This window comes from Harpia harpyja, chromosome 1, assembly GCF_026419915.1.
Source record: "Harpia harpyja isolate bHarHar1 chromosome 1, bHarHar1 primary haplotype, whole genome shotgun sequence".
NCBI classification, from domain to species: Eukaryota; Metazoa; Chordata; class Aves; order Accipitriformes; family Accipitridae; genus Harpia; species Harpia harpyja.
In genome coordinates, this window is record NC_068940.1 from 30470783 (window position 1) to 30496071 (window position 25289).

General features: G+C 59.9%; 1 protein-coding gene across 5 annotated transcripts; it reads left to right on the forward strand.

Annotated features, from left to right (window-relative positions):
- The first annotated feature begins 338 nt into the window (after positions 1-338).
- LOC128140382 (tyrosine-protein phosphatase non-receptor type substrate 1-like) lies at positions 339-25050 on the forward strand. 5 transcript variants are annotated; one of them, XM_052784050.1, is made up of 9 exons: positions 415-535; positions 13080-13173; positions 20016-20366; positions 20632-20946; positions 21081-21431; positions 21699-21800; positions 22275-22296; positions 22720-22759; positions 23498-25050. In XM_052784050.1, the coding sequence occupies exons 1-9, from the start codon at positions 455-457 to the stop codon at positions 23750-23752; spliced, it is 1611 nt and encodes a 536-aa protein (XP_052640010.1). In that variant the 5' UTR covers positions 415-454; the 3' UTR covers positions 23753-25050. The 5 variants fall into 5 exon arrangements, 4 of the variants coding, with proteins under 4 accessions (XP_052640000.1, XP_052639976.1, XP_052640010.1 ...); XR_008234714.1 differs by having other exon boundaries at positions 409-535; positions 21699-22296; positions 23498-23666; XM_052784040.1 differs by lacking the exons at positions 415-535; positions 22720-22759; positions 23498-25050 and adding an exon at positions 339-389 and having other exon boundaries at positions 21699-22704.
- The last annotated feature ends 239 nt before the right edge of the window (positions 25051-25289 follow it).

A 25289-nucleotide genomic window follows, 5' to 3' on the forward strand; every position in this document is an offset into this window, starting at 1 on the left:
ATGGGTTGCCCGGCTTCTGTGCAGGGAGGACACCGAAGCTAGCGGAAAGCTCACATCAGGATTGTGAGCAGGAGTATGTAAAATATGTGGGTGAGACTGAAACTGGGGATAGACCTCGCAGACAAGGGGAAATGAAATTCAAGGGGATTTAGGGCTTTTTAAGCACTGGGCTGGGTCAGGAGGGGGGAAATCCAATTTGATACAAGCATATGCAAAGCAGCTAGCAAGCAGAGCACTGTGGAGCGCTCTGTACCTAGGAAAGGGCCCAGGTCTGCAGCTTACTGCCCAGGGGAGGGATTTGGTAGTTATTATAGGAAAATCCTTTAAGCCACCAGCCCGGAGTGTGCCGGCAGTGAAAGCACAAACAAGTGCCCGAGCGCAGACACAAGGTAGGAGCGTGCCGGGGAGCACCTCGCTCGGGGGGCTGCGCTTGCCTGGGGGGCAGCGCCGGGCGATGCTGGGGTCGGGGATTTACTGCTCATCTGCCGAGTGTCACGTCCCGCTGAGTCACCCGCTGGGTGCTCGAGTCGGAAAGGTGGGTGCTTGTGCCAGGTCGAGAGCTGCGATGGCTCCAGTGGGCACTGGGCGATGCTGGGGCCGGTACCCACCGGGCTCCTTCTGCCCGCAGCCGGGGCTGGGCAAAGGCAGCTTCGCCGCGGTGCGGAGCAGAGGTGGTGGCTGGATGGGTGGCGGGGAGAGGCTCGGCATCCCAGACGGGGAGGGGACACGCCAGCTCCAGCCGGGGTTTGGGCTGTGTCCCAGCGCCGGACCCTTTCCATGGACATCCACATGGTGCCGTGCCGGGGTAAGGGTGCAAGCGGAGCAGATCAGGCCTGGCAAAACGGGTCTGGCAGCGGGCCCCCGCCATGGCGAGAAATTCCCGGCATGTGGGTAGTGGTGCGGGGGGTTTAGCCGGGCTTTTCCTCCGCGTGGTCTGTGAGCCAGGGGAGCGCGGTGCGGGGTCCTGCTCCTGCTCCCCACCAGCCCAGTGCCACGACCTCACGGGATGGCAAAGCCAAGCAACAGGGTTGAGGAGGGGCTGTGCCGTGGAGGAGGGTCTGCATGGACACCCGCCCTGGGGAGAGGCAGAAAGCAGGAGCTGGGGAAGGGCCAGGGGATGCTCAGGGGGGTACCCCAGCATCTGCTCTGCTTCCAGTGCCGGGAGGTGGGAAACGGCTCCTGGAGGTGCCGAGGCGAGAGGCCTGGCATGGTCTGCCGGGGCAGCGGTGCGTGCCGTGCCGTGCTGGGGAGCCAGCGTGGGCTGTGCCAAGAGCCAACGGGGAGCATGAGCTTCTGATGGAAAACATGGAATAACAGAGCAATTAGTCCGGAGAGCGCGACTGACTGACGGAGGAGGTTGGCCCCAGCAGCGAGGGGAGGGGGAGCAATGATTTAATTAATGCTGAGGAAGAGCATGGTCTCCGCTAGCACATGGGACTGGCTGAAGCAGGGGGATGTGGGCATCTCCTTGGTGTCCTGGGGGGACAGGAGAGGGCTGGCAGCGCTCGCAGGGGAGCGGGACAAAGCTGAGCTTGTGCTGGAGCCAGGGCTGAGCAAGGAGAAAAGGGGAGAGACGGGGATAAATGCCTCCTGCCCTGCTCCGGGATGCTCCAGCTCCACAGCAAGAAGCAGAGACCCCCCCACACTGGCAGTGCCTCTCTCAGGGATGGGTGCCCAGGGGCCGTTGTGTCTCCCAGGAGCCGGCATCGCTCCAGCTTGTCCCCTCCAGTGGCTGATGGGGCAGCAGCTCCAGCCAAGGGCCCGGTTTGTGGCTGTCTCTGTCCAAGATGCCCTTGCGCTCCTGCTCTGTCTCCATCCCTGTCTCTGCTCCCTGTCTCCATCCCTGTCCTTGCCACCGTGAGACCGTGGTGGCCACAAGCCCATCCCCAGGGAGAGACAGGCTGGTCTCTTTGCACACCGCCATTAGCCAAACAGTCACGGGTCCTAGAGCATCCGATGCCACAGGGACCCCACAGGGTCCCCACGATGCCACAGGCACCCGGTGGTGCCACGGGGACCCCACGATGCCATGGGGACCCTGTGATGCCATTGGGGACCAGGTGATGCCATGGGGGTGCTGAGCCAGCACACTGACGGGGAGCAGCATGAGGAGTTGGAGGAACAGCTGGGGAGCTTTGAGGGGGTTGGAAAGGGCGAGAGGGTCTCGGAGACACTTTGATTGTCCCCAAGAAACACCACGTGGGTCTCGCCTGTGCCCGCTGACTGCCCTGGGCTGCGCTCCTGCTGGGAGAGGGAACTGGAGGGAGAAGACCTGGAATGCTGCATGGCCGGACCCTGCTCCCAGCAATTCCAAACCGGCCAGCTCGCCCCTTCGCAGCTCCTCATTTCTCAGGCTTTTCCTTGGAAAGCAAGGAATGGAGCCAAAGTAAAACGGTGACATGTTTTACACTGTTCCTGATTTATTTCGCATCTTACTTATTGAATCCTATTCCCCGGTTTCACGGTTATTGTGGATTTTTATTAAAGGGGATAAACAGGTCTGGGATTTGGGGTTGTCATAGGAACTGTTTCAGTGCCACAGCCTCACTGCCAGCCTCATCCTCCCCCCGGGTTCCTGATGTAGTGAGGGCTCTCGCCAGCACAGCAGAGATTTTTCCAGTCCCCCCAAGCACAGCCCCAGTGAAAGCTGCATTACGGGACAGCCGGCCCATGGTACTGGGGTGCCCTGCAGGACCCCCCGGGGTATTTGGGGAGGAGGTGGGCTCCCGGGCACTGTTCGGCCGTGCCCATGCCGCTGCCTTGCCCTGCAGCCACGGGGAAGTGAACCAGGACCCCCGGGGCTGCGGTCCCGGACTTCAAGCTCAGGAGAGGTGGAGGTGCTTGGAGGATGCTGCTTGTCTGTGTGGAGTCTCTGGTGTCTAATAGGAGGTTGTGCTATTGCAGTTATTGCTACTGGGAACCTCTCTGCCCAGCCTGGAATTTTGATTACATCCCTGGAGCTGAGGGGCTGTGGGGCAGATTGGGGGCTGCCCTCGGGCCATTCCCCATCTCTTCTATCTTCTACCCTGCGGGGCAGGCAGTGAAAATGAAAGTGTCAAACACATTTCAAAGGAAATCCTTTGTGCCCAACACTCCTTTGGCCCATGTGGACCTTCGCCGCAGGATGTCGTGGAGGCCAAGACTCTGGCAATTATTAAAGAGGGATTTCCAGGACCGTGGGACAAACAGGAACATCCAGTGCTTAAGAAAGACTCATTTTGTGCTTTTGGTGTTTGACGGGACATTGCTCAGAGACAATCACTCTCCTGAGCTGGCCCGGGGAGGGCAGATCCAGCTGCGGTGCTTAGTCCTGCCAGCACCCTAAAGAGGGTCCCAAGGCAGGCAGGAGGGGTGTCCTGCCTGCACTGGAGATGCCCAGGGCTCTCCATGTGGATCAACTGTCGGTGGCACATTGGAATGGTCTTGGTCCCCCCAACATCCACATGTGCATCGTGCCCGGAATGAGCCGTGCATGCTCCTGGGGATGCTCTGGACAGTTTTGTCCGGGAAAAAGAGCCGGGGGCTGCTGCTTAGGATGGGGAAACCCTTTGGGGAGCTCCCCTTCCTAAGGGTAGCACAGGCTGTCCCCATCAGCCAGTGAGGGCAGGACACTGTGGGGGTCCCTGGGGCTCCCCGCTCCTCCCGGCATGGAGCGACCTTAAAGCTTGGCTGTGCTTGGCGGCGGCCCCGGTGCTGGCAGTGCCCCGAGCCTGGCACAAGTGTCCCTCTGAGGAGAAGTGCAGGGAAAGGAAAAAATATTTAGAGAGGCAGGAGGATGGGGAAAGCAGGCACTGCGGGAGAGAGCCATGGAACGGGCTGAAAGCACACTCTCAGCGGGCTTTTGTTCACCTTGGACGTGCCCAATGGTGCTGCCAGCACAGAGGGGCTGTGCCGGCGCCGGCGGCTCCCAACATGGTGCGGCCAGGCGAGTCCAGTGCTCCAGCAGCCTGCCCGGCGCCTCGGCCCGGCGACATGCCCGTTAGCAGGCTGTGGCCCCTGCAGACCCTTCGGTGGGGAGCTCCATCGCCCCGGCTGGGCTCGGCCCCTCACTGCCAGCCGCGGGGTGGGCAGCGCGGCGGGATCAACAACGCGCTCGCTAAAATAATTGCTTCTGACAGATCCATTTCTTCTGCAAGGTTCAGGCTTAATTTTATAATGGTATCAGTAACTATGGCAACATGTAAAAATAATGTATCCTCGAGCCCGGCAAATTCTCCGTAAACAGCTCCCATCTCCAGGAGCTGAGGGAGGCCCCGGCCGGGTGGGCAGCAGCAGCCCCCTGCCTGCACCCGGGTTAGTGTTTGGGTTAGTATTCACACGATGACTAATTAGTGGTGTTAACTGCTTATGCCTTGGGATGATGATTTCATTTGCTAATCCTTCGGGCTAGGCAGAGCTCGCAGAGGCTAATTGGGTGGATATCATTAATGCTGGCGGTCAGGAGCCGCTTCAAAGGGCTGCGGTGCAATGAAGGCTGGAGCATCCCTCGTGCGTGTCGCAGGGCAGATGCTTTGCCACTGGCTCTCCGGGTTCTCTCCTGGCACCCGAGACCCGGCACGGGGCTGGCAGCCGCGGGGGGCCGCGCAAGGCTCAGACCCTGCAGTACCACTGGGCCAGCAGCCCCGTTCGCACCTACAGCCCCATCCCAGAGCTGTCGCCGCTCCACATGCACGCACATGTGTGCGGACACAGCAAACACATGCACACGTGTACACGCACATGTATGCAAATGCATGCACCTGCATGCAGCCGCAGAACAGGCTTCCCATGTGCAGGCACCCCCCCGCAGCAGACATCAGCTGGTCTCAGCTCAGACCTCTCTGGCCACCACTGCTAGTAGATAATCCCAGGCAATATTTTCTAAACCTGTTAGACATCCCACAGACCCTCTAAATCCCTGAGCCCCCTCCATGGCTCCGGCAGTCCTCTGGCCCCTGGCCCAGCTGCCCAGCCCCGCGTCATGCCAGTCCCACCAGCCTCGAGACCGAGCTCCAGGGCAAGACGGCAGCATTTCACAGCTCTGATTTGCAGCTCCTTATCAGGGCCAAGCCAGACCCTTGGGACTAATGCACTCACCAGGAGCATGGTGGATCTTGCAGAGCTGGAATTAATCCTCCTGCTTTTTTGTTGCCCTTCAGCTTCAAAAAAAGAAAAAAAAAAAAAGACAAAAACAACACAAACCCCTTGCAGAAGCGTTTTCCTCAAGCTCCCAGCAGCAGGACCAGCATGGCCCTGGCTCTGCAAAGCTGGGAGTGCTGGGTCAGGCAGCATGGATGTGCCTGGTCTCAATGGGGCCAAAGCAAACAGCCCTGAGCTCCGGCACGTGGCCCCTGAGCTGCAAGGCTGCTGTGGGGACAGCGTGGGGACGGCCGCCGTGGGGACGGCCACCACGGGGACAGCCCGGTGTCAGGGCTGGGGAAGGTACTGGTGGTGCTGGGGACTGGTCAAGACAGCAGGAACCCCCCTGCAGGGCTGGGTCCAGTTGTTTCGGGGGGGGGGGCATCCCCCCTGCATCCCAGCCGCCATGCAATTGCCATTTTCATCGCCATGCGTTAGATACGGCACTTGCACAAATAATCGTGGTAAAAGCCCTCGCTGCCAGCCACGCTGTTATCTCTCGGCAGCCTTGAAAATAACACTCGGTAAAGGGAGACGTGGGGTTATACCAGGTCTCCCACACCCCATGCGCCCTGGCTCAGCCCTCCACTGGGGCATCTCCCTGGCTCCGGAGGTGCGAGTGCCTGGCCGGCCAAGATCCAACAGCACAAATCCCCCCACCAAGCCTTGGCTTCAAAGTCCCACAACCGTCCCAGTGCCTCCAGCAAGAGCTCTGACAAGCAGGAAGCGATGGGCTGAGATAGCTTAACATGATAAATCCCCCCGCGTTAGCATTTTTATTTTCATCCGCAGCTGCCGCAGGACTTTATCAGGCAGCTCAGCCTGCAATGAGTTACAGCAGCCGTGCCTGAGAGCGCGCGGAGCATTATCTGCTATTGCAGCATTGGATGCGCTTTCATGATAACAATTTGCAATCAACAAAGAACTTTGAGAGGATGCAGAAAAAAAAAAAAAGGCAGAAGAAAACCGAGATGATATCACTCCTCCCTCGACCAGGCTCTTCACCCTGCCATGGTCCTAGTGGTACCACCAAGGGGAGACCAAGGTCTTCTCTAGCATCGCTCCATGGGGCTGTAGGCTCAAAGGCACCCGCAGTCCGCATGTGCACCCCCACAGCCTGCACCCCGTCCACCCACCAGCAGCCCTCAGCCTCCAGGCTGTCCCGCCAGGTCCCTGGCCGGCCCTGGGCACAAGCATGGCACTGGCACCCCCCAAGTTAAGAGCAGGGGGCAGCCGGAGGAGGATGGGCTGCATCCGATGTGGGGAACCGCCAGCAGCTCTGGCAGGGACCTGGCCCGTTGGGGAGAGCCACAGCTGCAGAGGCTCAAGAGGGTGAAGTAAATTTGTCTGGTGTCAGCGTGACAAGGCTTCCCATTAGCCCCCAGTACATAAATTTGGCCATGGGCTGGGGGGAGCTGCCTGTGCGTCGTGGGGATCTGGGTACCGGCACCGCCACCACGTCCCCGCGGGCCAGCGCGGTGCAGAGCATCCCGCTCCGGAGCGGGGATGGAGGCTTCGGCTCAAACAGCTCCCAGGAGCCCATCAATGATAAACACTCAGCTCCAAAATGTCCTGCGCACGGCTGGAGCTCCCTGGCTGCCCCGGCATCCCTTCCCCTCCCCTTCCTGCCACTTTGTCCTCCACAGCACCGCTGCTCCCAGGGCTGAGCATCCCTTCCATGCCCAGCCTGGGATGGGGAAGGGTCCCAGGGCGGGCACCGCTTGGCTGCCACCGCGGCAGCCTGTGGCTCTGGAGCCCACGAGAGCTGGGGTGAGCCCTGGCTGTGCCCGCCAGCCCGTGCGGATATTCCCCCAGCCCCTTAACTTTGCAACCGCTGGCACAAGGTGTGCAAGATTGGGGCCACCCTGTGCCCCCCAGTGAGCTGCCCTGGGTGGGAGCTGCCTCGCACCCCGATCCCCATCCCTGTGCTGTGCACGTGCTGCAGACCCAGGAGGCTGCAGCGTGGGACTGCTCGGGCTTTGCTCACCCGCTGCACCCACAGCCGTCGAGCAAATCCTCCTCCAGAGCAAGGGACAGGATCCTGCCTGCGAACAAAGGTCATCACAGCCCTCCGACTGCTTACGGCAGCTAACTGGGCAGCAAGCGCCGGCCCTGCCGGGTCCCATCCTTCCGAGCTGCCCTGTGCAGCCGGGTTTTCCCAGTGTGTCAGCACTTTCATCCTAAACCCCATCCCTCTGCCCATTGCCTCCAGGTCAGCCTGGGCCACTTCCAGGCCAGGCACAGGATATAAACCACCTTTCCTGCTCTGACACAGCCAGGAGGAATTCCCCCAGTTGGAAGCTTGCAGGGCTGCATTAAGGAAGCCTGGCCGAGTTACCCAATTTGCAGCAGCTCGCAGGGTGCCGCTGCCAAGCGGGAGCAGCCCGGGAGCGTTGCATGGCCCACGGCCGGGCGAGCTGCGGTGCGGATATGGTCCCTGCTGCAGCCCACATGCTTCTCTTTTTGCTCGGCGGAGGACGGTGGATGGTCTGACACTGGCCGGGCTCTGCCGGTTCTGCCAAAGCCCAGGGTGATGGTGCATGAACACCATGAGGGCACTCGGAGCATCGCTTCATCCCAGCGAAGGCCAGCGTGGGGCTGGCAGTCCCGGCATCCCTCCCTCATCCTCCCTGAAAATTATTTTATGGACTTGGAGAGGACCAGCTGATCGCAGCAGAGCACTCAAAGGCCACTAAAATTAAGCGGGCTGCAATTAGGAACACGGCTCCCCAAGGAGGCTGCGGTAACAGGCATCAGGTCCAGCCGGCGTGCGCGGAGGTGGCCTCCTCGGAAACCCCCCCGTGCTGGGGATTGCCTCCTCCCCGCTCACACCCAGCACCATCTGCACCGCCGGGGCTCGAGAGCTCAGGCAAGGACCTGAAATACTTGTGATATCTCAGCTCAAGCCTAAATCACACAATCAAATCTTGACCAAAGCAATTACAGACAGTTCCTGTGAGCACACCCCCCCCAAAAAAAAGAGGTAAGGGACAAAGCTCATGTACAGGCTGCCCACACAGCAGCCTCTACAGCCCACACCTGCCTTTCTTCTGGCAATTGCAGCCTTAACGAAGCACCTCCAGCTCATTACCCCTCTCAGGGCCTCTCCCACATAAGAGGGTGCCTGGGTACCCATATTTTCAGCTGTAAGGTGTTCGTGGTGGTGGGTGTTGTAGTAGGACCATGCAGCGAGCAGACAGGTATGATACACGCCCCTGTTTCTTAAATCTGTGTTTGTAGGGCTGGGATGCTCCTGCTGTGGGTGCCTGCTGCCTTTGTCCCTTCTCTGGGTCACGGTCCAGCTCGGCTGCTCCTGTGTGCTGCTCCTTGCAAACAGGCTGGCTGCAGGTCACTTCTTTCCATCCTCCTGTTAACATATTGCTTGTTATAAGTTAATATCAGATAAACTAATTTAAGCTGCTTCTGTACTGGATGTCTTGGATTAAATTGGCATGGTACCTAATGAAGCTGAAGCTCCATTTGTTGTGCTGGAAGCCCTAAATATCAGCAGTGTAATTGGTGCTACCTACTTTAGAAGACATTTGTGTGTTTTTCTCTCAGCTAAAAGCCCTGCGAGGGTGCTGACTGAAGCCTGAGGGGTGCTGGGGAGAGGCAGGAGGGTTGTAGCATGTGTCCACCTGGCTCGTGGGCTGGAGGGGTCTTGAAATTTGGCTTTGGAGCTGGAGGACAGATGGGGTGAGCATGCCTAGCCCTGTGCACGTGTTGCTCTCTGGCTGCAGTGAGGCTGTTGCTGGCTTGCGTGCATGGGAGCAGACCTCGTGCGGGTGTTGGGGCTGGGCTCAGCACTCTGATGTGGTCACACACCTCGTTTCGTTGGGGTGAGCTATGAAAGCAGCATCTCTTGGGGTGCTGGGACTGGGCCAGGACACGACTGGGTGGCTCTGAGCTTCCCCGGGGTAGTGAGTGCCTGCAAGCCTGAGTGCCTTGTCAGGGGTGTGCCATGTGTTATTTGGGTTTATCGGGGAGGGCTCCCATAGGTGCTGGCTGCTTGCTGGTGCTTGGGCACGGTTCTGCACCTGTGGCCCAAAACAGCACTGCTGGATGCTTGTTTTAGGGTGATTTCTAGGCTGATGTCCAAAGTATTGGTGTTTTTCCTATGTTTATCTCCAAGCTTTCCCTGCTGGTTTGGGTTTTGAGGCTGAACTGAGCCCACAAGCCCTCTGGGATAGCTGCTGTGTCCTGGTGCAACGTGGCCAGTTGGTCAGGCCATAGGTGACCTCCCCACTGCACCATACCATGCTGGGCTGGGGAGTGGGGATCCCAAGGGGAAAAGTCCTGGGCAGGGAAAGAACTGCAGTCACCTCCATCATTAGTGAAACATAGCTCATTAACAGGTCCAGGTTTGGCACTGCAGGGCAGGAACTCAAACCTCTCCCATCACCTGTGAATCCCCCTTCAGCAGAGTGAGCTGCTGCTGTCCCCATGGGCTCTCAGTGCTGGGAGGGGATCAGACAGGCTGCTAATTAGGGGATGAAAGAGCAGTCTGGGCAAAACCAGTGCTGCAAGACTTTCAGCTGGGAATGCCTTGGTGAAGCTGTAATTGCCCCCGTTGGAAGCTGCAGGGCTCAGACAAGAGGGTCTTTTTGGGTCCCTCCCAGAGATGGGGTGCTGCTGCCCTGGCTGGGGGTCCCTGTGCAGGGAAGGATCCCACCTCCTCCTGGGGAGGAAGCCACTCATGCAGCCAGTCCTGCTGCCCACGCAGAGCTGCCCAGCTGAAAATGGGGAAATACAAAAAGCACATTGGATCCCTGCTGGGAGCGGTGGCAGCTCTGGCTGGAGCCTTTGCCTGGCCCAGCCTCCCTCCAGCACCCAACCCTGCAGGGAGTGGGTGAGCCCAGACCAGCCAGAGCACGTGCCTTCCCCAACAGGGTGCTGGCAGCATGATGCAAGTTCCTCGCTGTGCCTCAAAGCTGTGAAAAACAACCTATTCTTAAAAAGCTCTCCTGAAAAACGCTGTCCCGGTCCCCCACGTCGGCTGCTGCATGGCTCCCAGGGTTGGGGAGACCCAGGCTCCAAAATCATCCCTGGGGGAGCAGGGGTTTTGAGCTGAAGGATGAAGATGCTGGGAGAGCAAGTGCTGGTAGTGCTGCCTGCCCTGCCAAACGGCGCAGCAGCCTCCTGCTCGCTGTGGGTGTTTGGTGCAGAAGGGAGCTACTAATGACGGCGTTGCACCTCCCGAAATGCTGCGCTCTCGCTCTGTCTCAGGCACGCAAAGGAGCGGAGCGCTCCTCTCCCCAGGTTCGTTGCCAGCCCGTGGGGCAGGGACTGCCCTCCTGGGATGGATCCTCCAAACTCCACGTGTTCGAGCCGGGCCCTGCGATGCCAAGTGGAAGGGCCGTGGGCAGGAGGGGAGGCAGCTGAGCCTGCCCATATGCTTCCTAATGGGGAGCAATAGCAGCTCTTGCCGGGAAGCTCACGCTGCACCATCTGCTCTGCCACGGTACCTTCTCTTGCAGAGCTTTTTTAAGCTCTAACTTTCCTTCCCAAGCGCTCTGCGGCGGCTGCTTGCGTACGGGCTGTCTCCGCTTTGTAATCGCCTCGAAACAGGTTGTCTGAACCTTCAGTGCCGAGCAGGAGAACAGCCCAGACAGGCTGAAGTCAGCCAGGCCTCCAGGAACTGTGCTTCCACTTAAAAATAACCATGAAAGTGGCTGTGAACTGCAGCAGCACGTCCCCAGCACTTTCCTTCTTGCTGGGCACCTGCTTGCCCCGAGGGTGCCTGCTCCCAGACTCGGGCTGGGTGGGATGCGCTGCCCGTGGCAGTGTAGCTGCAAGGCTTGCACAAACCACTGCTAAACCCGTGTCCCATCCCTATGCAAAGGAATTATTTATTTCTAAGTCACGCTGCATGTGCAAAAGGCCAAAGGCCGAACCCAATGTCTCCTCTGGGTCCCTCCTGCTTGTTCACGCCCTCGCCAGCTGTGCAAAGGGGAAATAAAAACAACTGCTGCACTGGGCTCCCCAGGAGCAACACTGGCCACAAGTTATTTTACAGTAGGACTAGCACTGGCCTCCAGCTGCCCGGGGGAGCTCCCGGAGGGAGGTGTGGTGCAGATGCCTGGGGAAGGTCGGTCCCGGCTCCCAGCAGCAAAGTGAGCTAAATTAAGGCTGGATGCAACACATGGGCGTAGCTGGGGCCGAGGGGGAGGCTGGCGGGAACACGCGCAGGCTGACGCCGTGCGCAGATTGACAGTGCCAAGTCACTTCAGATATCTTTGCTGTTTGTTTGTGTGAAGCTCTAAATAAAGCTGACAGCCCCAGCGGCTGCCCCGGGAGGGAGGAGGGAGCCGGCAGCCGATCCCCCCGGCACAGCACCCAGTGCTGCCCTTGGGGTCCGGCCCGGTGTGGGAGAGCAGTTAGGTGTCATCTGGGATGCTGTGGCACGGGTGGGTGCTGCTGGGTGCTACCTGGTCGTGCTGGGGCTGGAAGCCCCTGCTCAGCAGTGTGTATACCTCATCCCTGGGCAGGTGGAGGGGAAAGCAGGGTGGTTTGGGGACCTGCTGGGAGCTGCCAGCATCAGGTCTGGCTGCAGGTGACTGTTCCCATGCAGGGCATGGGGGAACAAGCTGGTCCCTGTCCTGGCCTTGCTGAAATGCCCGTGGCTGGTGGGAGAAGTCGCAGCAGGCATGGACAGGGGAGAATGTGTCCTTGTGCCTCCCCTGGGAAGGACTTTGTGTCAGGGTGAAGCAGGGCAGTGCAGGGACACACATCCCATGGGTGCTCACATCCAGACACCCTCCTCCTCCACACCCTTCCTCAGCCCTGTCTCCCATTGCAGCTGCCTCATCCTCAGGCTCTTGCCTCTCCCTCCCGCCAGCTCCTGCTAAGCCTGTCCTGCTGAGGGGACACCATGGGGATGTCCCCATGCTCCCGGGGTGCGTCTCTGGCACCTCTTGCTGAGAGGGGTGCAGGTATCTCCTCTCCCTCCCCATCCACCCTCCAACTGTCCAGGCTGCACCAGAGTCCCCTCCTTGCCCTGACCCTCACGGGTTGAGCTGCCCTGTCCACGTGGCACCTCCAAAATGCTGCTTGTGCCTCTGCTGCGGGCTGTCCCAGCTCAGCCGCTGGCCCTCCACAGTCCCTTGGGTGGCACAAAACACCCTGCGCATTCAGGCCCCCCAAGTCTGCGTGCTCCCCGGCACCCCAGTTCTAGCGCAGGGATGCTGGGCTGCGTGTTGTGGCCGTGCTGGCCCTGGCACACGAAGCCTGTGGCAATCTGGGGGGGGGGGACGGGGACCCCAGCCACCCTCCTCCGCGTACTGGGGCCACTGACCCATCCTTCCTCTGCGCCCCGTTCCCCGTGTCCTGCCAGCCATGGGTGCTTCGGCTTGCCCCAGGGGGAACCGGGGGTCCCGGGACCGGCTCGGGGGGGGTCTCCCCCAGCCCACCTTAAGGCAGCAGCACACCGGGGTGACCTTACAAAAGCAAGTTTGCTCCGGGTCGGGCGGTGCTGGTTTCGTGTGTCGTCGTCCCCCCCCCCCCCCCTCCGCCGCCACCGGGAAAACGGCCTTAAACCGGGGCTGCTCGGGCTGGGGAGGGGTCGGTCCTCTCCGAGCCGGGGCCGGCCCCGGTCCCGGTGCCATCCCACCCCGGTGCCAAGGCAACGGAGGCGGTGCGGCGGCGGGGAGGCAGGCGCGGCTCCGCTCGGCACCGGGGCATGCGCCCGCCCGGCGGCGGAGCCCGAGCCCGGGGCCCGGCCAGGTCGGTGCCCACGGGCGGCGGTGGGGCCCCGCGTGTCCGTGTCTCTGTGTGTGTGTGTGTGTTCTCCGCCCGCAGCCGGGGGAAGGCGGGAGCCCAGCCCTCCTTCCTCATTTTGGGGCTGAGAAGAGCGGTTTCCTTCTCCAGCTGCAATTCTGCTTTTTTTTTTTTTAAAAAAAAAAAAAAGAAAAAAGCCAAAGCCGGAGCCGCGCTCTGAAGCCACTCTAATCTCTGCTTCCCAGAAAGAGCCGACGATGGAGCCGCTTCCCCACGGCCCCGGCCGTGCTGCCTGGCCGCTGACCTGCCTGGTGCTGCTCTCCCTGTACGGCTGGCCAGGTAAGCCATGGCTCCGACCTGCGATGGGCTCTCCTGCTCCCACCACCCTGCTCTCCTGCTGTGTTTTGGCTTTTTTTTTTTTCCCCCCTTGTTTTGGTTTTTTGTTTTGTTTTGTTTTCCTCCCCTTTCTCCTCCATCCTTGTCTCTGCTGCCCCTCCGCCACACGCCTCCTGTACGTGACATGATGCTGTCTCGCCACGCACGTTTGGTTTGACCTTTCTATGAGATGACCTAGAGCGCGGCGATGGCAGAGGGGCCCTCGCTCGGCTGCTCCTCCAGAAGCAAACTTCAAGGCAGACATTCCCCTTTCCAGCGAGATGAGGGAATTAGGCAGGGACATGAAGAGGCATGTTGTTTCCACCCATTTGCTAGCACCCCCTGCCAGCTATGTGAGAGGTAAATCTCTGCAGGCAGCCCAAATTCCTACTCGGAGGCTGCCCGGAGACGGGAAGGATGGCAGGGTGGGCGAGGGGAGACTGCAGCAAGGGCTGCCAGCCTCCTCTACCAGGAACTTGTTTTTCTTGCTATCCCCTTGCTTTACCCTCAACGGTACGCAGTTCTCACTGCTCTACCCAACTGTTGAGCACCAGAGCGGTGGGATTGCACCATCCTCCCAGGCACCTTGCACCACCCAACTCTGCTGCGAGCACCGGCCCTGGGTCACCTCGGGCTCCTGCTGCTGGCCCCCTGGGTCCCCCAGCGCTCCCCGGGGCTTGCGGCTCCACCAGTCCCTTATAAAAGCTTGGGGATGCAGCGTGAGAAGGGATGAGCGGAGTGTGTGCTGCTCCTTGGCTGTTTCCCTTCCCTCGCTAGCAGTGGGAAGTTTCTCGCCCCACCAGGAACGAAGCCCTGTGGTGGCTGCTGCTTTCAAGGACGTTTTCTTTCTAGGATGTTTCATTTCAGTGTTCTTCATCTCAAGCGATATTGCTAAGGAATCACTCTCCTTCCTGCCCAGCACTGTCTGCACCTCCAGGAGGGTGCTTTTTGTGCAAACCTCCTGGGGCAATAGCAATGCATGTTCAGGAGCATCTTGCTGCTGAGTTTTTTTGCCTGGTCTGTCCAAATTTCACACCTTCCGGCCAGATCCCGCTACAAATAGCCCAGGCCAGGCTCCCAGACGGGTGAAACGCCATCCCGCGTGGGGGAAAACCGTACTCTTCCAGGCCCATTGGAAATGTTTACCGGCGAAGCTTTACTTGGGCAGAGAGTTGAGCGCAAACTTGAGCAGAAAGCAAATGCTTTCAGCACAACACTTCTTGCTTTGAGTTGCCTGATCACAACTGAGAAGTGTTGGCCCCAAGCTGAAAACTCCCGGTTGCTGAAAGCCAAGAAGGCTTTGGCGGCGAGCACAGCTTCTCAGTGAACTGCCGTGATTTCATGCCATGAAAGAATGGCTTGAGCAAAGCTCTTGAGTTTGTTTAAATGTGGCCTTGGAGTAAGAACCCCATTTTTTCAAGCCAGCCATAGGAGAAGAACCATCCTGGGGCAGAAAGCCCTGGGTTGCGAGGTGGCTTGCGTCCCTGATCTCAGGTGCAAGCATGCAGATCTTTTTTTTTTTTTTTTTTTTTTTTTTTTCCCGTGCGGTGGAGACCCTGCGGTGAACCCTTCCGGGCCACGGCTCCAACTAAGCCTGAACTCCAGAAGAGCTGGCCCAGGCTCCTGCTGCCGGAGGGTGGCTGCTCCGACAGCGCTTTTGCAGAAGCAAAGGGGAAAAGGGAAGGTCCTGCAGGAGATCTTCCTGCAGGGCAAAGAGGAGCGAGATGCTGGGAAGCCAAATTGCAAAGCCCTGTTGCAAAATCTGTCTCGCGCAGAACCCTTCCGTGCAGGTGTTTCTCAACGGAGGGTTTCGGCTGCACTTCCCAGAGCTTCCTCTGAAGAGGAAATCTGTTTGGTTGTGGGGCTCTGACTTTCAAGCTGAATTTCTGCTAATGCTGTAGGAGGGAAGCTTGCAAATGGTGGCTGTGTGTGATCCGAGGCTTCCTCTGATGTCATGTATGTAAAATATAGCCTTTACTATAACCGTCCCTGAGCCGCTCTGGGATCTGCATAGTGCTCGACAGCTATCCCTGGGTCTCTCTTCTTGTCTTCCCCTGAACTGCAGATTCCAGGCCCTTTTTATAGGCAGCACCTGTTAGTTTCCCCCCCAGGCAGCCCTGCTGCAGGTGAAATTCCAGCAGGATTATTTTGGGGCTTCTCTTGCCTGTCGGCCCGCTCCTTCAGTGAGTGACCGTGGGGCTCCGGATGCCGGTGACCAGCTGCACGTTGCTTCTGGAGCATGCAGCCCTCCCCTTGCCACCCCAGAGCTCCTCACCCAGCTCCTTCAGAAGAAAAAAAAAAAAAAAATCTATTTTTACCAGGAAGCATCCAAGCAGCCTCTCCTGAATTAAACCCCAGCCTCTTGCAATCTGTTCAGTATCAAATACTTCAAAAGGTGGAATACAGGAAAAAAAAATGTGTCACTGAGATGGAAACTTGCACCGCAGTGAGAGAGCTGGGGATTATTTTGCTCTCAAATTAAACCGAATAACGGGAGGGAGGCTCTGCCAGACCAGGCGCAGCACGATGCCTGTGCTCGTGCCTCTTCTCTGGGCTGGGAATGTGCTGGGTCCGTGCTGCGAGGGTGCTTCCACCTACGTGGGAACTGTCAGGTGGTGATTTTCAGGTCACTAAAACCCTTTGCTAATTTTGGAGTGTAGGATAGAGCAGATTACAGGGTCAGAGTACCTGAAGTCCCCTTGATCCTGGGGGCAAAAGGATCACACTCCAACTCTAGGTGGTTTGAAATCGAAGTCGAAGAAAACAGCGTCATCGGGTGGCTCTGTGAATGTGCAGGTGGGAAGCAGGTTTGCACTGAACCGGTGCTTGCGGTGAGAAATCGTGGCGTGTCCCATGTGTTTGCAGCACGAAGACCCCCCTGCCGCGTCCCGCTCCTGATGCACAAGCACGCCGTGAGCGTACGGAGCTCACGTATGCTGCTGGCAAATACCTGCTGGGAGGGGGCTCGGCCGGGCTCCTGGCCCCACCGCTTCTTGGGGCGAGCACCCAGAAAGGGGAAGGAGGAGAGACATCTTCTGCTGGGTGCAAGGAGAAGCTGCACTCAGGGGGAAGGGAGGGAAACTTTGCATCTTCTAACTTGCATATTCTGGGGTTTTCTATCAACTTCCCCTTTGTGTTTTCCCATCGCAGGGGGGTGGGGGCATCGCTCTGCGCGCTGCTGCTGGAGTTTGAAGGTGTTTCTGAGCATGCGGTGGGTCAGGCTGGTCCTGGCTGTTGGGTGCAGGGTAGGCAGGTGGGGAAGTCGGGTGGTCTGACGGGGACTTGTGCTCCTCGGCTGAGAGGCGCGAGCGGGTCTCGTTAAGGCGGTGTGGTGTTAACGTGGCATATCATGGCTGAAGCTCGTGTATAATTGATCTCCTGCAAACCCCGAGCGGGGTGATCTGGAGAGCGCTGGCCGAGCAGAGCTGCGTGTGAAAGTCTCTGAAGTAGCGTGGTGGCTCACGGCAGAACACATGGCGAAATACCCCAAAGCCCCATTTTAGTCCTAATCCGAGAGACTACCTAGAGCCACGCAGTGTTTTCTGCAGTGACCGAGAAATTGAGAGCTGCCGGTGAAGCCTCCTGGCAGGCGGCACCAGAGGCAGCGTGAAGAAGCCCCTTTGTTCCTCGGCTGCTCCCGGGGCTGTTCGGGGAGCAGCAGCACCATCCGAAAAGCCCCGCGTGGCTGCGGCCCCGCTGCAGCAGCACCTCCAGCAGCCTGCCGCTGGACAACAGCACGTGCTCTGCCTGCAAATCCCTGGGCGCAGGGAGCAGGCAGGGTGCTCGCACGCCGCTGCCAGGCGAGGAGGTGATGTGGGCTCGGCGGCGCGAGATGCGCACGGATCATCCGCAGTCCGACTGCAAACCTGGGCTCTCGGAGAAGCAGCCCCGCTACCCGCAAAGATAAATCCCTGTGATTCCCGGGAAGGCAGGAGCCTTGTGCTGAGGCGGCGGGGAGCTACGGCCCTTGCTGCGCACCCGGCATGGCTGCGGCCAGCCACGCTCAGTTTAACTGCCCGGTGCTTTTGCGGATGTCGTTCTGAGACCCCATCACTGCAACCAAGAAACGCGCTTCGGGGTTGAGCAATGCCCGTGCCGCTCGCCCTGACCACGCTCCAGGTCAGCCCCGGGACCCCAAAGCAGGCGCTTTCCCCGGCTCTCTCCCCTCCAGCACGGTGCGTGTCTCGTGGGGGGAATAACAGATGGAGAGAGGGAGGATGAAGAGGAAGCACTGGGCTCGCTGCGGGGCTGGGCTGGGCTCGGCTGCGCGGGGCAGCTCGCTCCAGCGCAGGGGACCCTCGAGGGGACACGGGGGGTCACCACCCCGCAGAAGTTGGTTTTACACAGGATTGCAGAGGGGAGCAGCGAGCGACGTGCTCATCGTGGGGCACAGAGCCCCTGCGGCGGGGAGGGAGCCTGGCTCCTGGCCCCCCGCTTCCCGTGGCCACGCACAGGGTGTGCAGCCCTGGCTGCGTCGCGATGCCACCCACTAACGAGCAGCGAGGCAACGTGGGCTTCGTTTGCCTGACTCGGTGAAGCGAGCAATTAGCAACAAGGCCACTCGGGGCATGCAAACGGGCCGGGGGGGTCTGTGTGGTGGGTGGCTGGGGGTGCTGGTCCCTGTGCCCAGAGCAGCCTGGTCCCCAGCCTGTGTCCCATCCCGCGCGGGGGCTCGGCAAGAGGCGGATGATGAGAGGCGGATGGTGCTTCTGTGCTTTCAAACTTCCTCTGTGTATTTCTCAACTGCTTCTTGCGAAAGGTCCGGGGGCAGCAGGCGATGGAGAAGCTCAGGAGATGCCGCAGCTGCGGAGCCAGCGGCGTGTGCCCTGCATCCCCACTGTGCTCTGCATGTGGGATGCACAAGTTCCCGCTGAGGGCAGGGGCTCTGCTCCGGGGCTGCTCCCCTCGATTTGGGTGTCACCCCAGAAACACGGGCTCGCCTTGCAAAAGCCCGGACCGCCGCTGTTTGGACGCAAGACAGAGGCTCAGCCTGAACGACGTGTTTGGACGTGACACAAACTAGGTTTTCATCCTTCCGTGCTTGTCTTATGGGACAAACTTGTTTTGGTGTCGAGTGCTGCTACCACGTTAGCCTTGACATGGCTTCAACCAAGGGCTGAAGGTTTCGGCTGCGAGCATCAGCCTGTGCTGGGGATGCAGCCGACTAATGCCCTGGGCAAAAAGCCCTTAACTTGGGGAGTCGGGAGAAACTGTGCTCCTGGTAACTCTGGCCATGGAGATTGAGTAATTGCACAGACAGAACATCTGTGGGTACATCAAATACCACTGGAAGTCAGAAGGGATTAACAGCAGCCAAAAATCCTTTCCAGTCTCTGTGGGAGCCAGCTGTGACCGGGAGGGGTCAGAGCAGCTCGTCCTACAGCGGGTTCTCCTGGGAGCATCCAGCCAAGGATTTTGTCCCATCCTGGGGCTGGCTGCGGCAGGAGGCTGCGGGATTACCGAGGGCAGCTTTTGCAGGAGTTGCTGCCCTGGGTTTTTCTGGTGTGAGAGATGTGGGGTGCAGCTGCAGCCCTCCAGCCAACAAGGTTGAAGAGCTGGCTGTGCTGATGTAGCTCCCACCCGCCCGGGATGCTGGTCCATATGGTCCCAACGCTGCTCAGCTGCAACAGGAGTTACCTGCTCAAACATGACGGTCTCTGCGTGACCGTGACGCCGGTTCTGCGTGCCAGTTGCCAGCTCCGGGACTGCAGCGGTCAGCAGTGCCTGGCCCCTGTTATCAGCAGGCGTATTTAAGTGCTTCTCCCACCTCTCCCCCACGTTGCTTAAAAATGTTCTTTTAAACAGTGACCTGTATTGGAATCTTATCGATTCAGTTGCAATAACTATATTGACATGGCAAGCATTGCCAAATTTAACCCCTTGAGGGGCTGTGTAGGCTATGGGGTGGCTCGCTTTGCTGCTGCAGCTGTTTTTAGGGAGCGGGGAGCAGCAGCATCGCTGGTTACTGGGGGCTAAGCTGGCCGGATCCCGGTGCATCACACCTGCATGGCAGTGAGCTCGGACCCCCATCCCCGCCAGCTCTGGCTGCAGGTCCACCCGAGATGGATTTTGTTATTGCCTGCCCGCAGGGAGAGCAGAGCCCTTGCAGTTTTCCTGGAGACCTTGGGAGTTTCTCCCCGCCTGACCGTGCATGCGGGAAGGTGCGTTGGCACCCATGGGTGCGTAGGTGGGGGTCACTTGGGATGGTGGTGCAACGCGGTCAGCTGGATTAGGGAGCCTCGCTGTTGAGATGCTTCGAAGGGGACTGCTCTCCTCTTGTCGGTGACAAGCAGGAATGGCGTGTGCCTGACTGGCACCGGCTTCGGCTAATGGCTGTGCGCTGCCAGAACAAATCAGGGCTTGGATTCAATGGAGAAATGGGACAGATTCAGTGTGGAAAACATGGTATCGCATCTGCGTCTGCGAGGGGAGCTTGCTTTTTAGAGTGCCTTGTATATTGTGCCCTCATTTCCTCCTGACTGACAAAGCTGAGCAGCTATGGGAGGCAGCACGGGGGGGCCGGCAGGTGCGGGCAGCTGGGATTTGCTCGATGTTTTAGCTGTACAGAGCACGACATGTGGTCACCTGGCAAAGCTCCACTGCTGAGACCTGCGGGCAGAGGTCTGCACCTGCTGCCGTAACCGCAGCCTCTCCCCTGGGCTCCGTGGGGCTGGCACAGCCCCGTCACCCGTGGTCCCTGCTAACCAGAGCTGTGTGCTCAGCCCGTCCCGTGGCTGGGGAGGGCAGGTGGGGAACCTGGCCGGGTGTGCGGTGCCAGATGATACGCGGTCTGGTTTTTTCCCCAGGTGTGGGTGCCCAGGGGGGTCCAGACTTCGAGCTGCAGCAGCCCCAGGACAAGGTGTCGGTGGCAGCGGGGGAGATGCTCAACCTGACCTGCACCATGTCTGGAACTGGTCCCCCTGGCCCTGTGAAGTGGCTGAAGGGCTGGGACGATGGGAACGAGACCGTTTATGAACAGGCGGGTTCCTTCCCCCGCGTGACGAGGGTAGTGAGTGAGTCCAACACAGACTTCAGCATCCGCATCAGGGATGTTCGCCCCGAGGATGCCGGCACCTATTACTGCGTGAAGTTCGACAAACGGCTGGGCGGTCTTGATGTGTTTCGGCGTGGAAAGGGCACGGTGGTGTCCGTGCACGGTGAGTGGGGCTCCCAGAGCAGCTCCCAGTGGGAACCAGCCCTGCTGGGAGCTGCCCCTGGCCCATCCTGGCCCATCTCAGCCCGGTGGGCTCCGCTCGGGGCGAGCGGGGATGGGGAAGGGGCTCGGGGGCCGGTCCCAGGAGAGGGTCCCATGGGCCATCCCCAGGCACATCCGTGCCCCCATGGGAGACCCCGGTCCCTGCAGCCCCGGGCTGGGTGGGGGTGGCAGAGCCTGGTCTGACGGCCCCACGCTTCTCCCCACAGCCAAACCCACCCCCCCATTCGTGTCCGGACCCAACAACAGAACGGGGCTGGGGCAACGGGTGCCTTTCACCTGCACGGCCGGAGGGTTCTTCCCCAAAGAGGTTGAGGTGAAATGGTTCAAGGGCAAGGACCGGATCTCAGTTCAGCCGCCCAATATCACCCTTGGGCAGACGAAATCCTCCTACAACATGTCCAGCACTGCGGTGGTGACACTGCAGGAGGACGATGTCCGCTCGCAGCTCATCTGTGAGGTGCGGCACTCCACGCTGACGACCCCGCTGAGGGGGATGTACAAGCTCAGCAAAGCCCTGCGAGGTGAGGGCTGGGGGGGAACCGGCGCTCGGGGTGCCCAGCTCCTGTGGGGCTGGGGGTCCCAGGACAGGGACAGGGCACCCTGTGGGCAGCAGAGCCGGGGGACGCCAGGCACCAGGTGCTGCCTCTCTTCCCAGTTTCCCCCAGCGTCAGCGTGGTCGCTGACGTGCCGAGCCCCGTTGAGGTGAACAAGACCATGAACTTCACCTGCCACGTGAAGGGGTTTTACCCAAGAGATGTGGCCGTCGCCTGGCTGGAGAACGGGATGGAGATAAAGGTGGAGAACATCTCCCAGCCGGTGGAGACCCCCCGGGGCTTGTTTGAGCTGAGGAGCGTGGTGGAGGTCCAAGCGACGGAGGAGAAGAACGGGTCCGTGTTCACCTGCCGAGTGGTGCACGATGCCCAGGACCCCATCAGCGGGACGGCCACCCTGTGGATCGCTGCCCCAGCCAGGGGGGGATCGAGCGACAGGACCCAGGCAGATAACGGTGCGTGAGAGCCGCTGGGATGCGGTCCCTGCCGGGGAGGCTGTAAGATGTCACCCCCCCTGAGAAAGCTCAAAGTCCCACCAGAGTCTGGTTCAAGGACAGAAAAACTCCATATTGGGGGGTTGGGGGGGTGTGATGCTGGCAGGTACTGAGCCGCCATTCTTGGTGCTTCAGGTGTCACCAGCCCAACCCCAGCTGTAAGGCTGCAGGCACTTGCTCAGTACCAGCATTTTCAGCCCATGGTGACCCTTCTCATTCATGTTTCAGACAATTTGCTCCTCATCTATATCGTGGTGGGAGTGGTCTGCACTGTGCTGGCACTGCTGGTGGCTGCAATTCTTTACCTCATCCGGGCAAAACAGAGCAAGGGTAAGGATACCAAGCGCATGACAGGGAAGCAGCTGCTCCTGACCCCCTTCTCCCTCTCTCTCGAGCATCAGTGCTTGGATGCTGAATTCACAGCTGTGCTGCTGCAGCTCCTGCCCAAAGGGGGGGATGGAGCAGAGCTGCCCAGGTTGTTTGCAGGCTGCAGGGAAAGCTCTGCCTGGTTGCTGCTGCATGCTAATGCCTGCCAGGAGCAGTGTCAAACACGCTTTTGTTGTTCCTTGTACGTAAAATGTCTGACTGCCCCCCCCCCCCCCGCACCTCCTGCCCTCTGCCAGGAGCAGTCTTGCGGTAAAGGGAATGAAACTCCAGAAAACTGCAGGCACTTGCCTCTGGGAAAAGACATGTATCTGCTCTTGCAGCAGTCTCTGCATGGGGGCTCATGTGCCTGGGGGAGCGGGGTGGGGGTCGTGTTGTTTCCTGAACTATTTCTTTCCTAAACTATTTCTCTTCTGGCAGGTAAAAGCTCGCCATCTGCTAGGTAAGTGCTGATCTCCTCTAGTCCCTGAGTAACCGGCGGGCGCTCTGAGCCAGATGCCTCCAGCCTGCAAACAGCATCCCTTGGGATCGGGACAGAGCTGGATCCCCAAAAGCTTGTTGTGAAAGGGAAGGCAGGAGTGCAGGCTCTTCCGGTCTCCCCAGCTGTGGTTCTGCCCCCGCCGTGATCTTGTACCCAAACACTTGGCTTTTGGTGAGGCTGAACAAGCGGGTGGGAGCCGAGTTGCCAATGTGCAGAGATGTAGCTGGACCAGTACGTGAGCAAATGCTCACCGGTGAAGACTCATCCTGCTGGGTGCCACTGCGAGGACCTTGTTTTGCATCTGAACCCCCCCAGCTGCTCCATCGCTAGGGAAGAGTCAACAGAGCAGTCAGTCAATCTGACTTGTTTTGTTCCCCCTTTCAGGTTACATGAGCCGGAGAAGAGCAGCGAGGCCACTACCCAGGTGTGTTGCTTAACCCCGGGACCCGGGGAGGGAGAGCAGCCGGGGAGGCACCAGCGGCAGGAGTGGAGGGTGGTGGTTCCTGCATGAAACATCTCTGTCTCCAGTGGAGGGTGGTGGTTCCCCTGTGAAACATCTCAATGTCTCCACGCTGTGGCTGGAGAGGGAAGAGAAGCTGCCCCAGGGATGGGGTAGCCACTTCCCAGCACCTTTTCTGCCTTCGCCCTCTCTTCTCCTCCTCCTCCTCCCAGGGAAGTCTGGGTTTGTGCTGCCTGGAGAACCAGCTGTGCGATAGCCAGCCAGGCTATTTGCGGAGTTATTTTGCATTTGGTGACACAGTTACGAGCAAAGTTGTGATCAGCAGCAATCTGTCCATCCCACCCAGTCTCTGCCAGCTCCTGCGTGGGCATCGCTGGGCAGGCTGGCCCCTGCCCATCCCTACCAGGACAGGGTGACGGGGCAGCTGCAGTGGTGGCTCTTGAATTGCGGTGGTGGCTCTGAAGCCTGTCAGTGGCGGCGGTGGCTGGTGACTTGAAGACGTAGCACAGGGTAAAGCATTGCTGCGGGATCGTCCCAGCCGGCTGCTGGCATCGTTCCCCCTGTACAAGCAGAGACCGAGCTGTCCCAGGTCGAGCCGCAGTGGGATTGACTTCAGCGTGGGACTTTGGGTTGGGGCACGGGTGGGCACGGGGGGCTTCTCGCTCGTCCTCCCAGAGGAGGAACTCTTGGTGTCTCGCGCAGGAATCCGACCCCAACAACCTGACCTACGCGGACCTGAACTTCGACAAAGAGAGGAAGACCATCCGCCGGATGGTGGAGATGAGCCAGCAGTCGGAGTACGCCTGCATCCAGACCAACCGGGGGCCCACCGGCGATGACAACCTCACCTACGCCGACCTGGACATGGTACACCTCAGCAAGGCACCCAGGCGACCGGCTCCTCAACCCGAGGAGGCCAGCTCCGAGTACGCCAGCGTCCAGATCCCGAGGAAGTGAGCAGGGCTGCAACGGCTGCCGGGATGCCCCCACCTCGCGGGGAGCTGCTCTGCTCCTCCCCAGGAGGATTTTCTTGGAAGCACCGAGAGCGACGTGAAGATGCGCTGCGGTACTCGTGTTTTGGGATGGAAATGGAGCCCGCGATACTGTGGGGGGTTGGCTCCCATCCGCAGAGACCCAATTTTGCGGGGCAGCTTGGTCCTGGGGCTGCCGGCTCCATCCATTCGGGATCCCCCCGCAGCCACGGGGGCTGCTCAGCCTCGGTGTGCCGGGTTTGGCCGTGAGTGGGTTAAGCCAGCGGAGCAGCGGCTCCTCGGGAAGCTCCGGCCGGCCGGACTGCAGGGACAGGGACAGTGCCTCCATGCCTGGCTCCCGTGGGGATGCCGCTGCCCGGCCAGGCTTGCACAGCTTCCCACAGCTGCCCTGACCCCACAGAGACCGGCCGGGGCCCCGCGCTGCCTTCTGGGTCTCTCTGCCACCGGCGCCTGGAAAACAAACTCTGGCTTTAAAGGAAGGACCTAAGTGTCCACCTCTCTCTTCCCAAGTGTCCCTTCTGCAGGACCTCGGTCTTGCAACCAAGGCCAATGAGGCTGGGAAGGCCGGCGAGCCGAGCCCCCCCTGCTGCAGGCTTTCCCCCATCCTGCCACCCAGGGAGGCCCCAGGTACGGCTCCCTGGCACCGAGCATCCTCCTCCTCATCTTCATCTGCACAGCCTTGCCCCACACTGGGACCCACCAGCGCTGCCCCAAGCTTGTACAAAGCGTGCAGCTCCACGCCGGCCGGGCTGCAGGTGCCCCCGCCAGCCTGGCTCCCCCCAGGAGCTCCCCGCAGGTACCGTGTAACACGTTTTGACTGTTTGACATGTAACTGTTAATTTTTAGAGCTAAAACCCAATGTTTCGTGTTGTACGTGGGTGTACTGCTGTGTACTTAACACTAGAATAAGAAGTGCAAAATTAAGACCGAGGCCTCGGTAACGACCCCTCAACCCCATAGAGAGACTTACACGACCCCCCCCAGCTCTGCTGTTGGGGCTGGGTGGGCTTCCCCCAGCCCACCCGTGGGGACAAGTGTCTTCTATGTGCCCCCTCCCTGGGCTGCTGCATGGGGCCAGCACCCTGCATTGGCTCCCGCAGCACCCGGGTGGCCTTGCAGCAGTGGGCTGGCAGGGGGCTGAGGGGGGGGCCTGGTGTTGCTTTGAGAACAGTGTGACTGCTTGTACAGACTTTTTTTTTTTTTTTCTTTTTGCTTGCAAGATATTTTTATAATAAAAGTGAAAAGTCCTGTGCTGCTCCTGCAGATCAGCGTGTCCCCGTGCTCAGGGCAGTCACCTTGTCACCTGGACTGGGGGTGCGTGGCGGGGTGGGGGTCCGCATGTCCTGCAGTGAGGAGGGGGGGGCCTCATCCTGCGCAGCCCTGTGGTGTGCTACAGAGGGAGGGAAGAGGAGGAGGAGGAAGACAGCAGCAGCGGGAGGCTGAGGCTGGGATGGGGGCTATGGTGCTGGTCCCCCTGGGCAGCATGAGGGAGGGGAGCAGCC